This window comes from Moschus berezovskii, chromosome 8 (assembly GCF_049115385.1).
Source record: "Moschus berezovskii isolate FMDL1 chromosome 8, NW_MosBer_1.0, whole genome shotgun sequence".
Classification (NCBI taxonomy): domain Eukaryota; kingdom Metazoa; phylum Chordata; class Mammalia; order Artiodactyla; family Moschidae; genus Moschus; species Moschus berezovskii.
In genome coordinates this window covers 16,642,327-16,658,135 of record NC_142467.1, presented here as the reverse complement: position 1 = coordinate 16,658,135, position 15,809 = coordinate 16,642,327, and the positions used below count along the sequence as shown (strand labels likewise).

The window sequence follows — 15,809 nt, the reverse complement described above, 5'->3', positions numbered from 1 at the left end:
CTTTTTTTTTTAGCATTATATGGTTACAGAACCATACTGTTCTATCTCTGAAGTGTTTTATTTTTCTGCTTAACAATGAATGTGACATACCAAGCCAGTATTTGGCTTTACTTCACATAATCTGAGTGATATAAAACCTTCGTTGCATTAAGTCCAATTTTTCAGAAGAAAAAGGCATTATATTAACCAGTGTGAATTGTTTTAGGACCTTTGGTGAAGAATAGTACACAGATGAGTTCTTTATCCTAAGAGAGGAAATCTACTTGTACTTGGATTTATCAAGGCCCTTTGGCATTCATATAGACTTGTCTTTGCCTTAGTTATAATCTGAGTTTGGACCTATCAAATGGTTTGATATGATCACTATAGAAACTGTGTTATCTCTTTGTTTTGAGTTGTTTAGTCTTTCTTGAGAGCAATAATTTTAAAAATTTACTTATGTTTTTAAAAACTTTGTTTACTTCTGGTATCTTGGGGTCATAATTTTGTTGTATTTTCTCTTTTAAACAGAAGTAACTTGAAATTTTGGGGGAAATAATACCATAATGAAATCTAGTTTTGATTTAGAATTTTTTCTGTAAATTATATATTAATCATATGTCATCACTGGTTAATCTTTTATACTAAGAACGAAGTACATTGTCTATCTAAGCCCCACTACATATGTCCAGTCAGATTCATCATGAAGAGATTTAGCAACTGTGATCTGATGAGATGTGTGTTGTAAGGTAGAATCTTCTGATTATGTCTGCTAGTACTCAAACCTTTACATTCCTTGTAATGTTTGTATGGCAAAGTGCATAAACAATTACAGGACTTGATTGGCAGAGGTACAAAGTACTCTTGTTCTTTATAGTGTGACCAAATACTGAGTCACTGTTCTTTTGCCCCTCCCATCATCTTTTACTACCCAGGGGATAAATTCTTTCTTCAGTACTTTGTAAGTAGATGGTTAGATGGGTTTAACTGGCATAGGTGAAATGAAATCTGAGTTTGTCCCAGAGCATTTAATATTTACTATGTGTGAATCAGTTCCCTTTACTAAAAATTGAATATAAGCAAGGGTAATGAAAAATGTGTTCTGTCTCTGGGCAAAGTTTTGCAGTGTGCTCTGCTGCTATCACCAATTAGCAATGGAAGGGAGCAGTACTTTTTCCTCTTGATGGTATTATGAAATGTCTTTAAGACTCTCATACAGAATTTAAGATAAATGTATTTTGTTAATTACCTCCAGGAACACTGATATTCTTATTTCAAGATGACAATTTATAGTTTTATCAAAGTTTTATTTATATATATATATTTATATATAAAACATCATATATGTTATTTATTGAACTAAGGTATATACTTTTAGGCAAACCTCATTAGGCAATTGACTAGGTGTTTTTTTTTTTCCCCCTAAAGCACCTTTATTAGGCATTTAGTATATATAGCTAGGTAATTATATCAATATGAATTACTACAAAATATTACTGTAAACTGAGCCCTGGGTGGCTTTGGGAAAAAAAGAGAAAATATGGCTGTTAAGCTGCCAAAATGTTTTACGCTTAACATTTTGCATTTTGTTTTTCACAGGCCCAGTGCTTCTACAGCAGAGGAACTCTAAGGGGGAATTGCCCTTGGATTATGTGGTATCATCTCAAATCAAGGAAGAACTATTTGCTATCACAAAAATAGAAGATACAGTGGAGAACTTTCATGCACAAGCAGAAAAACATTTTTACCACCAGCAACTTGAATTTGGCTCATTTTTACTTAGTAGGATGTTACTAAATTTTTGTTCAATTTTTGGTTTGTCTTCAGAGTTGTTCTTAGGTTTCAAAGGATTAACTCATCTAAATGAGCTTCTTATAGCTTGTCAGAATTATAAGGAAACCACTAATGCTCATACTGACTGGTTATTGGATCTTTATGCTAGAAATATAAAGACACTGCAGAAGCTCCCAAATATTCTGAAGGAACTGCCTGAGAATTTAAAAGTGTGTCCTGGAGTACACACTGAGGCCTTATTAGTGACATTGGAAGTAATGTGTAGGTCGGTCACAGAGTTTTCATGATGCTGCCAAAAAATAGGGGTCACCTTTCTAAACCTGCTCAGCTTGCTTTGTCATTTATTAGAGACTTAGTCGCTTATTAACACATGTTAATTTCATTTATTTATTGACAGAATTTGCAGCCTTGCTAAATTTTAAAAGTGCTTAAAGAACTTACACAAAGCTGTAGTATAGGCTTCTTTTTCCTGTGTATAGAATTTAACTCAGAAGTAAAAAATAGTTTTGTTTGGTATACATTGTTTTTATTAATCTTTATTATTTTTTGGTTTGAAGTTATATTATTTATTTACGTTGTACATGTAAAATTTTTTAATTTAAATATTTTTTTAAATCAAAATGTAATGTTCTCTATTTTAGGTGTTTTGGGTCTTAGAATCATGATGAGAATATTCATGTAAATATGCACCTATAAACACATAGCTCCCTGTTTCTTCTCTGTAGGCTGTTGGAATAAAATGCTCATTTTAGTTTTATGTGTTTCTAAAATAAACATTTCAGAGTTCATAATAATCTTTTCGTTTTTAAATGTAGTAAACGTGCAAAGTTTGATAATTTGATCCCTTGATCTATTTTATTTTAGCAGTTCCTATACAAAGTGTATTTCTACTCCATGTAACCACTCTTCTCTAAGTAAAATAATCTGCTTTATAATGTTTTATTAAATATTAAGATCATAAATGGCAACAAAGTAATGGATTTGAGATTATCTAAAATCTTAACGGTCCAGTATGAATTTACAGAGTAGTAACGTTTCATTTTGCATTTTGCCTAACACTGATTTATAGTAAAACTAAAAAAGGGTATAGATAATAATTACTTTTGAAACTGGAGTTTCTTCACTAGTGGGAATAAGTTACATTGTGATACAGCTGGAAAAGAAACATTAGAACTTCCATTTTAGATTTTATGTAACTATAGTGATGATCTTATTACTGGGTTTATAGTCTTAAGCTACATTAGTATATCACCTCTGAATAAAAATCAACTTTATTTTCTACATTTTAAAATCAGTAATTTCTTACACCTACTGTAAAAATTAGGTTTTAGTTAGCCTTCAGATGTGACATACAACTGCCAAAATATCAGAGAAAACATGATGTAGCAGAGACTGAGGCACATTATAATGCTTTTAGAGTTAAGTGCTTCCCCAGATGATGCGTAAGAACTTTTTGATTCTGAAGAACAGCAACTTTGCCTCACTTACTTGTGAAGGCATGTGGAATAACATTTGCTTGATAAACGAATATAAACTTAAAAACATAGACTTTGACATCAGACATAGTTTCAAGTTCTTGTGTGATTTCTTATTAATTAAATGAAGCAAGTTCCTTTCTGAAATTTGGTTATAACACCTGTCATATGGAAATAACACCAGATATCTTGGTCATGGTAGAATTACTAGCCTATCACCTTATATGGCACTTAATGTTACTTTGTGTTTTATTATTTTAACTCCTCTTTTTAGTTACGACAAATCATTTAGATAGTAATTTCTTCTGCTGCTGCTACTGCTGCTAAGTCACTTCAGTTGTGTCCGACTCTGTGTGACCCCATAGACGGCAGCCCATCAGGCTCCCCCATCCCTGGGATTCTCCAGGCAAGAACACTAGAGTGGGTTGCCATTTCCTTCTCCAGTGTGTGAAAGTGAAAAGGGAAAGTGAAGTCGCTCAGTCTTGTCTGACTCGTAGCGACCCCATGGACTGCAGCCTACCAGGCTCCTCTGTCCATGGGATTTTCTAGGCAAGAGTACTGGAGTGGCTTGCCATTGCCTTCTCCGAGTAATTTCTTAAGTTGCTAATAATTCTAAGTTAATGAGATAATCACCATCATGAGTTAGGGTTTTGTGCTGCTAAGAAAAAGTAGTTTTCTAAATTAAATGTTCACAAGAAATACTCATTTAGTTGCAGTTAGTATTAATGTTTCGTAACTGTTCTGTCTGCCAATTTCTACAAGTCATGTTGACATGAAATATTTAACACTAAACTGCCAGGTCTCTACCTCAAGGAAGGTATCATTGCACTTTGCACTTCTTTAGAAGTATAACTTGGCAAATAGATTATAGTGTTTGTGGCCTAGTTAACAATACTGGTAAATATATATGAATTTAAGCCTGCAGTAATAAAACTGTATTTTCCATATTACCTCTTAAATGTTTTAGAAAACATAATTGCCTCAAATTTATTTTAGATATAAAGAAAGTGGAAATTTTAATAGATAAAATTTATAGACTTTCTGACCCCTGACTTTTTACTTGTAGGTATTTCAAAGTTGCAGCAGCTGAATAGAAACCTGAGTAACACTATTCTTCATTGTACTCTGCCAGATTTCATATCATAGTTCAATGGAGTTTTGTTTTGTTTTAAAAAGCCTATGAAAGCCTTTATTACAATATAAATAAAGCTTGGAAGGCGATTCGTGAGCTGTTAAGATTCAGCTTTCTCAATGCATAATCCCCACAGGTATTTGGAATATAAAAGATTTTAGAATATTCACCGTTGGCTTTTTAAGAAGGGACTCTATGAAGTTTTCTAGCTTATTCTTAATTTTCCTATGCATAATAAAGTGGTCCAAGTATATACCTTTTTTTGTAATTTCATTAACTCTAAAATGACCAGAAAGACATTTGTCCTCATTAAATCAAATGCTAAATTAATCAGTATTTTGCATTCATAGTTTCTTGAACACCTACTATGTACCAGGTGTTATGCTTGACAGGGGCCGACAACAATTCGAGATGGAAAGCTTACATTCTAGGAAGGTAAGTCCAGTTTTACTGTCTTCTGTATAGCCTGTTGAAGAAATTAATTTCTTAAATTTGCAGTCATTGGTGTTCTCTTTTCATTTTTAAATGTGAACATTACAAGGGTCTGATCGTTTAATCCTTTGATGAATATTATGACTTTACCAATTTTAGAGTGAATAGAATGTGGTGTGTTTGCTTTTGCAATATTTGTGAAACACAGTACTCATTCCCCTAGGTAAACGCGAACGCATTAATGTTAGGATACTTTATATGAACACTAAGAAATGTTTGCCACTTTTGTTTCTTCTTTTATAGAGAGTTAATACCTTCGCATGAAAAAATTATTGGTGAAATGTGTAATCCATATGCATTTACATACCTTTCCAGTTAAGTGATGAACTTGGTGAGAGCCTGTCACTGTTGCTCCTTAATCAGTAGGAAGGGGTCATCTTTGAGTGACGTGAGGCCCTCTTTCCCTCAGGCGCTTATCACGTAGCTTCCACACAGATCGCACCTCTTGTTGACGTGGAGCTTGCAAACTTCAGAATGATAATTATTTTTATAGCAAATGTGGATTGAGTTAGAAAGGTCAGTGGAGGCATTATTGGAATTACACTGTGCCTGGTGATATAAAAACTGAAGACACTGAATAGTTAACTATTTCTTGGAAATCAAATTATGCTGTCAAAAAATTCACTTTGTAGGTTAAAAGGAATTGTGGTAGGATGATACACTTTGATATTTCTTCTGATTCAGAGACAGAGACTGTTAAAGACTATAAATTAGAAAAGATTGTGGTATTGTTAGGTTTTAAGCATATATCTTTTCAGTTAAGTTCAGTTGCTCAGTCGTGTCCGACTCTTCACGACCCCATGAATCACAGCACGCCAGGCCTCCCTGTCCATCACCAACTCCTGGAGTTCACTCAAACTCATGTCCATCGAGTCAGTGATGCCATCCAGCCATCTCACTCTCTGTCGTCCCCTTCTCCTCCTGCCCCCAATCTTTCCCAGCATCAGAGTCTTTTCCAGTGAGTCAACTCTTCACATGAGGTGGCCAAAGTATTGGAGTTTCAGCTTTAGCATCAGTCCCTCCAGTGAACACCCAGGATTGATCTCCTTGCAGTCCAAGGGACTCTCAAGAGTCTTCTCCAGCACCACGGTTCAAAAGCATCAATTCTTCGGCGATCAGCTTTCTTCACAGTCCAACTCTCACATCCATACATGACCATGGGAAAAACCATAGCCTTGATTAGAGGGACCTTTGTTGGCAAAGTGATGTCTCTGCTTTTTAATATGCTATCTAGCTTGGTCATAACTTTCCTCCCAAGGAGTAAGCGTCTTTTAATTTCCTGGCTGCAGTCAGCATCTGCAGTGATTTTGGAGCCCCAAAAAGTCTGACGCTGTTTCCCCATCTATTTCCCATGAAGTGATGGGACCAGATGCCATGATCTTTGTTTTCTGAATGTTGAGCTTCAAGCCAACCTTTTCACTCTCCTCTTTCACTTTCATCAAGAGACTTTTGAGTTCCTCTTCACTTTCTGCCATAAGGGTGGTGTCATCTGGATATCTGAGGTTATTGATCTTTCTCCCGGCAATCTTGATTCCAGCTTCTTCAAGCCCAGCGTTCCTCATGATGTACTCTGCATATAAGTTAAATAATCTTAAATATATCTTTTAGGGTACTACAAATCCCACTAAATGAAGACCTTTTTAAAGGAAACAAGATAGTTTTAACACTGTTGATTGTTAAATGTTCAAAAAAGTTCTTTTAAGTAAATCCTAATCTTTGAGAATATCCAAGATATATTTAATTCATGTTTCCCAGTTTGTGAAAGTACCAAGCAGCTTTTTCTCCAAGACATATGAATTTATGTGAATTTCTGGGGGGAGGGGGGGACATTTTATTAAATTATTTTAAAAAGAGGATATTTTCCAATCAGAAATCCAAATGATTAGCTTTTTATCACAGAAGAATTTGCTAAGTAGTACTTTTGCATTAGAGACAAAATTGTATTTTGTGTGTTTGATGTATAAAGTATTTTCCAACATTTTGTATGTTTGAATTCTTTACCATAGGTATTGTTTGTTTGCTTTTTGATGTAGGCCTATAGTTCAGATACACTTACACTGTATATATATCGTTTTAATCTTGAAGTATAATCCTTAGCACTGGACAGATAAGTTCCTTATTCAAATGTCTATAAAGAGCTGTCTTCAATTAGAAATGAAACACTTTCTCCAAATTTTTGTTTTTCTTTTTACTATGGTCCCCAGATCTTTTCAGACTGTTGAACCCAGATTTGGTAAATCTAATCTCCTTCCTTTCAAAAGTATCTAAATTAGATCAAGTGAACATTAATGCATAATGGGCATTAAACATTAATAGAGAATGACTATGTTAAAGCATATGATTTAGTTTTACCAAAGAATGGAAGTTTTCTTTTTTTTAAAGTGCTTGGCACTTCCAGCAGGTAAGCTGCATTGAAATAAAAGTCTGGAATCCAGCTTTGAATTTACACCTATTATACTATCATTTATCTTAATAGCAGATGAACTAAAATTTTCAATGACTTTCCATTCTTCTGTCCTCACATGAAATAGTCATGTTGAAAAAAAATCATTAATCTTAAAGTGGTGACAGATAAAAAGAATTTAGTTTGTTGTCAGTACTTCTCAACTTAAAGGTTAGGTCAGCCATGGTTTTTGTCATGACACTGATAAATTTTTCTAATGACCAGAATGGTTGGATCTGTAATAGCTTTTTGTTTTTGTTTTAAGGAATATATGCCTTGGTTATCTGACTTCATCCTAAAAATGTATTTTTTTTTTCTATTTTGAATTGTTTCTTTTTACAACACAAAGATAGAATTATACAGCAGTGGGTAAAATTTGATAATATTAAAATATGCATTTTAAAGATCTTTATTGAAAACTTAGAAGAATTATAAAGATGAAAAGTTGGCAAAGGGATAAGGAGGGAAATGTTAAGGAATCATTGTGGTTTAAAGAGGGTAAAGATTTCTCAGTTCAGTTGCTCAGTCGTGTCCGACTCTTTGTGACCCCATGAATCGCAGCACACCAGGCCTCCCTGTCCATTACCAGCTCCTGGAGTTTACCTAAACTCATGTCCATCGAGTCGGTGATGCCATTCAGCCATTTCATTCTCTGTCGTCCCCTTCTCCTGTCCCCAATCCCTCCCAGCATCATGGTCTTTTCCAGTGAGTCAACTCTTCACATGAGGTGGCCAAAGTATTGGAGTTTCAGCTTCAGCATCAGTCCTTCCAATGAATACCCAGGACTGATCTCCTTTAGGATGGACTGGTTGGATCTCCTTGCAGTCCAAGGGACTCTCAAGTCTTCTCCAATACCACAGTTCAGAAGCATCAATTCTTCAGTGTTCAGTTTTCTTCACAGTCCAGCTCTCACATCCATACGTAACCACTGGAAAAACCATAGCCTTGTCTAGATGGAGCTTTGTTGCAAAGTAATGTCTCTGCTTTTTAATATGCTATCCAGCTTGGTCATAACTTTCCTTCCAAGGAGTAAGCGTCTTTTAATTTCATGGCTGCAATCACCATCTTCAGTGATTTTGGATCCCCAAAAAATAAAGTCTGACACTATTTCCACTGTTTCTCCATCTATTTCCCATTTAATGATGGGACCAGATATTAGTTTTCTGAATGTTGAGCTTTAAGCCAACTTTTTTACTCTCCTCTTTCACTTTCATCAAGGTGGCGTTTAATATATTGAGAAGGTAGTGAAGGTATAAAGTCAGAAAAAGGGGAAGACAGATCTCCTAATCTCAGGAATAAACTATCTTTGTAAATTTTGAGTAATGTTCAGAAAATAAAGGATCAAGATAGTGTGTGATGGAAGAATCTTTCATTAAAAATTCAATCAAAAATAAAGAATAAAAATACTAATTTAAGTTCATACTGAGGAAATAAATGAGAGGTTGAAACCATTTATAGAAAGTGGTTGAACTTGTTCCTGTTAACTCCTTTTTCTGAACTAATTTTAGTCCTTTTTTAAAAAAAATAGAAACTACTTAAATGTTTTTAAATTATTTCCTCTAAGTAAAACTACAGAGGGGAAAAGATTGTAAGCAAGTCCGTTACTAATAGTAGTTGTATTTTTGGAAGAATTTTGAATATTTTTTTTCACTTCTCCAAGTTTCCCTGTAACATTTATATTGTCTGTAATACCAGTAGCCAATGTATTTTTTAAAGTAATGCTCCTAATATAAATAAGAATCAGTCTTGAAATTTTTCTAAATTGGTCTTATTTAAATTGGCATCTACTGGATTTTAATATAAAGTGCATTTTTTAAATATGCCATTTTTCTTCAAGGTGAGGATATAATTAAGCTTCGTATCACCTAATGTAGATCTCAGTACTCTGAGACTATATGCCCTTCCTTTGAAAGTGAATCTGACTTATTTTACTGATATGCTGCTTCTGTCTCTATTGAGCCTCTTCAAAGCAGTAGCCTTACCATGTTGAGTGGAGTCTTTACTGTTGAGAAGGAGTCCCCAATTGCTAAAGATTAAACATCATTTAATAATACCTTGTGGAGTCATGTTACCATATCTTCATTATTAGCCTTTTCTGATTTTAGTTACTTGTTCTGATTTTTTTTTTTTTTTCAGATTCTACACCAAAAAGCAGGGAGAAGCTGTAAGATTAAATGATGGCTAAATTTATCAAAGGTTGTACCTTTACTTGGGCTTCCCAGGTGGCTCAGATGGTAAAAGAATTCACCTACAATGCAGAAGATGCAGGAGACATTATATTCTTGCATTCTTGCCTGGGTAATCCCATGGACAGAGGAACCTGGTGGGCTCCAGTCTATGGGGTTACAAAGAGTTGGACACAACTGAGCACGTATGCACATATCTTTAATTTCTTTAAAGGGAGTTCACTACTGTGTGATTGATAATTGTTGTCTTTTACTATCCCAGATCTGGAAGAAGTTCCCTTCTAAATACATACTATTTACAAGATAAATTCAGATGTAAGCAGTCAGTCGTCTATTGAGAGAATTCTGAAAATGCCTTGCCCCTGTTGTAAAGAAGCATGTTATTTTTCACCTCTTCTTTGAAGGTGAGGAAAATTACTTCTCGTAAGCTACTGTTTTAAGTAGTGCAATTCAAAATACAGATTTTAACTACACTGTAAACCTTCATCACGATTGTAGTATGCTGGGGAGCATCACATCACTGTGTCTTTTTGGGTTCATTTCTCCGCTGCTCGTGGTGGTATCACAGTCATTGGGAGATTCAAGCCCATGTGCATCCTCTCTGCTAGCATCGTAGTGCCGCAGGAATGGTATGTAAATGGTAGCCCACACTGTAAAGGTTAGTGTGCTTGATTCCTGGTTAAATTGTCAAGTGCTGGATGTTCTGTGATATCCTCCCAAAATGTTCTCTCTATTATATCTGAAAATCCTATAGAGAAATTTTAAAAGTAATGTTCAGCAATTCCAAACAAAATGGAACACCGCATTGATTTTAAAACTGTTCATCCTTCTCCACACATACATGGCATTTTACTTTTCTGGGTGGGTTCCCATGTGCTTCAGAGACCTCCTGTGGTTCACTGAGTCTCTGTACTAGTGAAATCTGAAGTTTGCAGGAGTTCAGCACGAGGCTGAAGGGTAGGTATGCTTGTGTAAGGTTGGAGGGTTTGTTAGTTCTTGACATCAATAAATTGTTTTGCATGGTTTCACTATGACATGTTACACATAGATTTTGACTTTAAAAGTGTTATAATCAGTTCCATAGGAAGAATGTTTTGAGGAAATGATACAGAGTTTAGTTAGATGGTTTTCAGCTTTCTGAGTGACTTTACTAAAAGAAGATCTCTGAACTTGGGACAAATCTTGGCATCGCCTCTGCCTTACCTCTCTACTAAGGTCCAGCTGTCTCTGTAGTTAGTCCTGACTGTTGTCTCAAATGTGTCTGAGAGTGGTTGGGGCCATGGCTGCACCTTTCTCTATGCGTTTCCCCTAAATTTACCATTTGAACTCCAGCAAAATAAAATGCCTCAAGTTGACTTGTGTCATTTGAAGTTTGCATTGTCCAAAACGAGCTTCCCTGGTGGCTCAGACAGTAAAGAATCTTCCTGCAAGCTTGAGGCCTGGATTCGCTCCCTGCGTTGGGAAGATCCCCTGGAGGAGGTCATGGCAACCCACTCCAGTATATTCTTGCTTGGAGAAAAGAGACAAGCTAGCTACAATACAAGCTGAGCCTAGTATCACCATCTTGCCTCATTAGTAGCAGTAACAACCTCACTTAACCAGGTCTCCTCAGATCCATTTATTCCTGAGAAAATAAGTGGATGGTTTTTAGGTTTGCTCATCAGTTCTCAGGTTGGTCATTCTTTTTCACTTTTGAAAGATCACTGAAGAATCTATAGCAGGGGACAGTTATGTTGCAATTTTATTTTTGCTACAAACTGAAAACACTCTGGCACAGCCGCTTACCTGTTTCTGTTTTCCTTAATAGAAATAGAGCTTTCGGCTTAATCTAGTAACATCGAATAGAGGAAAGCAAAAGAGCAGTGCCGTTTTGCTGGCTTTTTTTAAGTTGAGTCATATAATTTTTCAGTGATATTTGGAGACACAACTATCATATACATAAAAAAAACCTGTCTATAAAAATAGCTTGTACATTCGATAGAACACTTTTTGTTGTTGCTAATTCAGCATATGAAGAAATAGCCCAATAAATGGAAATTTACTTAAACCGATAACATATTTGATTCTTCTCCACCCACCTTTGTGGGAAAGTGATTCTTAACCCTCGATCCTTTGGAAAAGCACAGATAGAATCATTAAATTCCAGCAAACCTTTCACAGTATTGTTAGTTTCTAGAGCATATGACCACTTTGGACATTTAACAATTTTTATCTGCATAGTATTCTTACATGATGAGAAATTTTCCTTGATATTTCTTAATTCTCAGAGATTCAGCTGGGATAAGTCTTATGATGTGACTGCTGCTATACAAATGTAGAAAGAAACTGAGGCAGAAGAGGAACAGTTTCAACAAAAAAATACAGGATGTTTTATATTTTTTCTTTCAGTGAGTTACACCGATCATCCTGGAAGGAGAATTATAATCCAAAGGAGTGACAGTACCGTAAGTATTCATTTCATTATTTGTTACGTTGCTTTAATTCATACTTGACCAAGCAGTTAGAAAAGGCTGATTCTAGATACACTGATGAAATACATAAATAGGTATCTGTACACAAATACACAATCATCCAACTTGACTTTAAAGCCCCAAATTTAACCCTTAATTTGATAATACCTGAGGCTTTTGCAAGAAGTATGATGGTGGCTCTCTTGTATATTTCTGGAGCAGTAACTGCCTTTTATATTTTGGTTTATTTTTAATGCTAAGTACAAAACTCAACAGTAAACGTTCAGATATATTTAACAAGTATATAAACCGAAATTAAAGCCTTTGAGTAAGACCTGTTAACATCGAAGTAGACTACTTTCAGCACTGGAGATATTTGGATATTGAGATCAAAATGGGAACCTGGTCCCTGGATAAGAGAACTTACTACTAAATTTTTCTTCACTTTTAAATAACAAAATAAGGTTCCATAGAAGATACTTTCAGAAACTAACACAATAAAATTCTCTAAGAGATACTTTCAGAATCACATCAGTTAAAATTTGCTCTCACTGTACTTTAGATCCAGATTTGATTTTAATATTTTCATTGGTTTGACCATTGCTTATGACAGAGCAAGTTGTATAGTTGGTACTCAATAAAAATATCACAGAGCAGAGTCACTTAAAGAATCTTTCAGTTCAGATTATCCTAGTGCATAGATTCACAATTAATTTGGAATCCCGACAGCATCTATCAGTTTGAATGTGTGGAACAGTACCAAAATGAATAAGTACCACATTATTTATATAAATGGAAAAATCTTAAATAGGTATTTCTTATAAATTACCACAGTCAATGGCGATAATAGTAGTTTGGGTAATGAATGGCTTTCAATAAATTTACTCAATAAAAGATACTGAGGAATATATAGTTATATATATAATAAATAGTTCATGTGACTACTCTATATCTCAGTCCAAATAGGTGTTAGAATGACATCCAGTCTCTTAAGATATCTTAAAATATTTACATGTTTACAAATCTCTCAAAACCAAGTCAGGTTAAGCAGCTTTCCGTTCCGTTCCGTCACTCAGTCGTGTCCGACTCTTTGCGACCCCGTGGACTGTAGCCTACCAGGCTTCTCCGTCCATGGGATTCTCCAGGCAAGAATACTGGAGTGGGTTACCGTTTCCTTCTCCAGGGGATCTTCCCGAAAGGCAGAATTGGTGAGAAGGGGAAAGAAGTGGTTAACAAGAGTCACAGCCTCTTGTTTCCAGTCTGTGAATGTGGTAGTTTCTTTAAAAGCAGTGATGATTTCTCTTGAATATCACTTTCATGCCTCAAGATAGTTCCTGATTCCTCTAGCAGCATCACTGGATACTTACCCCCTCCAGAAGTATTGGGTTTTATTTAACAACAGTCAAGGTTTCAGGGAAAGCCTTTTTTTTTTTTCCCTTCCCCAAACCAAGCCTGAGTTTCTTTAAGTATCATTTATATGAGAACAAACACATAATTTTCCATCATTCCTCTCTCAACACCAAAAAGAAGTACTGATTATTCTTAGAAAAGATTATTTTTTATTTAATGCAGTGAATAGTCAACATTAGTAGTGAACCAAACATCTGAAATTTGATAGAATGAAACAGAAATCAGTCATCTGTTAATGGTTACTATCCACGTCTGAGGTGGTAGAATATCAGGGTTGTAGACGTTTGAGTAGACAGTGTCAGCACAGAACATAAATCTCACACAGAGTATAATCAAAAGTTACTTCAAACAGATTATGCTATCAGTAAACTTTCTGTAATAACATCAGCTTCATGGAGAATAATGTCTTTAAACAAACAATGATGGTATGCAGACATAAGCATGTCATTATAAACATGATGCACTAAATAGAACATACTGAGGTCAAGGCCTTTCTGTAGAAAGGGAATTTAATTAACATTCTTTTAAGCATAGTGTAATAAACAGATCAAAATAGTTCTATCATAAGAAATAGTATTTAACAACATAGCTTTAAAATAAAAATGCTTTAAAAATCAACTTTGAGATTAAATTTGTTTTTAAAGTATCTTCTTTTAGAGTGAAATATATATTTCTTGCTCTAGCTTTTCTACATTTTTCCAGCATAACCCTCACCTTCACCCTATCCCAGTCCGTTGTTAATAAAGTAGTACAAAACACTTATCTGCAGCAATTTCAACCAAGCTTAGTCCCCTACCAAGTCAGGGAAGTAAGACATCCTCACCAAGTTTTCTCTCTAGAGGTATACTCCCTTGATAGATCAGGAAGTTAGGTATAAAAACTACATGAGAGTCTTAGGAATGCAGTTTTTAAGTATAGATTCTATGGTAATAGTGAAACGTTTTTAAAGGCAAACTTTCCCCTCCCCATAAGCAGTTTATTTTACAAAATAGGTTTTCATGCATTCTAATTGTCAAGAATGATTATTTTTTTCTAAAAATGAATGTAATGAGACACTGGCATATCACTTAGTACACTGCATTCTCCTCTACATTAAAATTCACACTAATAACAAAAATCATAAATGCATTAAAATGTTTCAGTAACCTAATGAGAAAGTAGATACATTTTTTTTTCTGTGAAATACTTGAGTATTAAATATTTTTAAATGCACAGAGGCATAATCTGACATCAAAGCAATGTGAATTTAATTTGCTAGATTTTTGACAGCTGAACTGGGTTGCTAATTTGCTGACTTGGTACAAATCAATAGTGGTTGGTATAAAAATCCTATAGGCAATCATTTATAAACATGGCAGTAATTTTTTGTATCGTCCTGTAGACATTTTAAAGTTTTAGATGGAATGATAGAAGATTTGGAAATTTTCTTTGTAGGATTTCAGTGTATGGAAAATTCTCTTGTTGAGGTGACTGTACTTTGATTCATTAGCTTAAAATCAGCCTAGTCATAGCTAAATAATGTGCACAGGAATGAATATCAGGATCTGAACCTATGTAAGTTGAAATGCATCTGTTCCATTATTCAAGTTCTGGGATTCCCCCCCTCCCTTTTGAAATGTATAAAACATAGAAAACTGTAATGGATTATTTTTCAGATAAAAAATAGTCACATTAAAAAAAAAACTTTAAATTCAAATTGACATTTACATTTTATGTAGATTTAATCAGAGCACAGCTGAGCATTTAATCTAATATTCTAGTTTTTCCACTTGTAATTAGAGAAGTATGTATCTCCCAATGTTAACCATTCTTACATTTGTTGTTCCAGTGTTATATTATTATCCACAGCTAGCAAGGCTTTCAGGCATCAATAGCTAAGCCTTTATCAAATTGTTTCTGTACAATGGAAGTATATTTTCAAAGACATACGCCTTTGTACACTATTTACAAATTCTCTCAATCATGATAAAAAGGCAAAATAAATAAAAAACAGAAAGGAAGTGCTGCTGAGGCTGAAGGCTTTTTCTTTCATCCTCCCAAACAGATGCTGGTCTCCCCAGTGCTGGGAGCTGGCTAGCCAAGATTGTTTTTCTTCCTTTTACATGGGCTATGAGAAGGATCTGGTTTCAGTTCTTGGTATTGCACCTGTTTAAACAGAGTTCAGAGAAAGGCTGGTCAGGTGGCCACTTTCTGGCAAAGGAAGGAAAAGCAAAGGAATTGAGAGACTATGCTTGGGGGAAAAGTGCTCACTCTGGAAGCTGTATGAGACCTGCAGCTGGGATGCAGAAAACAATAGAAAGACAGAGCAAGAGACAAGGGAAATCTTGCCAGAAACTAGACGAGAGCCCTGATAGAAACTTCGCTAACAGGCCAGGATCTCCACTACCCATATACAGGTAACATTAAAAGCTGAACCATCTCCATCTATTTTGCAGGGCCGAATAATGG

The 15,809-nt window shown here is 35.0% G+C and overlaps 2 protein-coding genes across 16 annotated transcripts in view; one reads left to right on the top strand and one right to left on the bottom strand.

Moving 5' to 3' along the window:
• SLF1 (SMC5/6 complex localization factor 1) overlaps positions 1 to 15,809 on the top strand; it is a 107,951-nt gene that overhangs the window by 68,100 nt on the left and 24,042 nt on the right. For 3 of the 5 annotated variants that reach the window (XM_088838463.1, XM_088838460.1, XM_055429386.2), the window contains exons 21-23: positions 1,579 to 9,905; positions 10,000 to 10,130; positions 11,890 to 11,945. In XM_088838463.1, the coding sequence (XP_088694589.1) occupies positions 1,579 to 2,060 (482 nt within the window). In that variant the 3' untranslated portion in view covers positions 2,061 to 9,905; positions 10,000 to 10,130; positions 11,890 to 11,945. The remainder of the gene's footprint in view (positions 1 to 1,578; positions 9,906 to 9,999; positions 10,131 to 11,889; positions 11,946 to 15,809) is intronic. The other 2 variants (XM_088838461.1, XM_088838462.1) reach the window with 2 other exon arrangements.
• The window catches only part of MCTP1 (multiple C2 and transmembrane domain containing 1), a 384,882-nt gene continuing 383,169 nt past the window's right edge, over positions 14,097 to 15,809 (bottom strand). For 10 of the 11 annotated variants that reach the window (XM_055429387.2, XM_055429393.2, XM_055429394.2 and 7 more), the window contains one exon: positions 14,097 to 15,506. In XM_055429387.2, coding sequence (XP_055285362.1) covers positions 15,435 to 15,506 — 72 coding nt within the window. In that variant the 3' untranslated portion in view covers positions 14,097 to 15,434. The remainder of the gene's footprint in view (positions 15,507 to 15,809) is intronic. The other variant, XR_008686400.2, reaches the window with a different exon arrangement.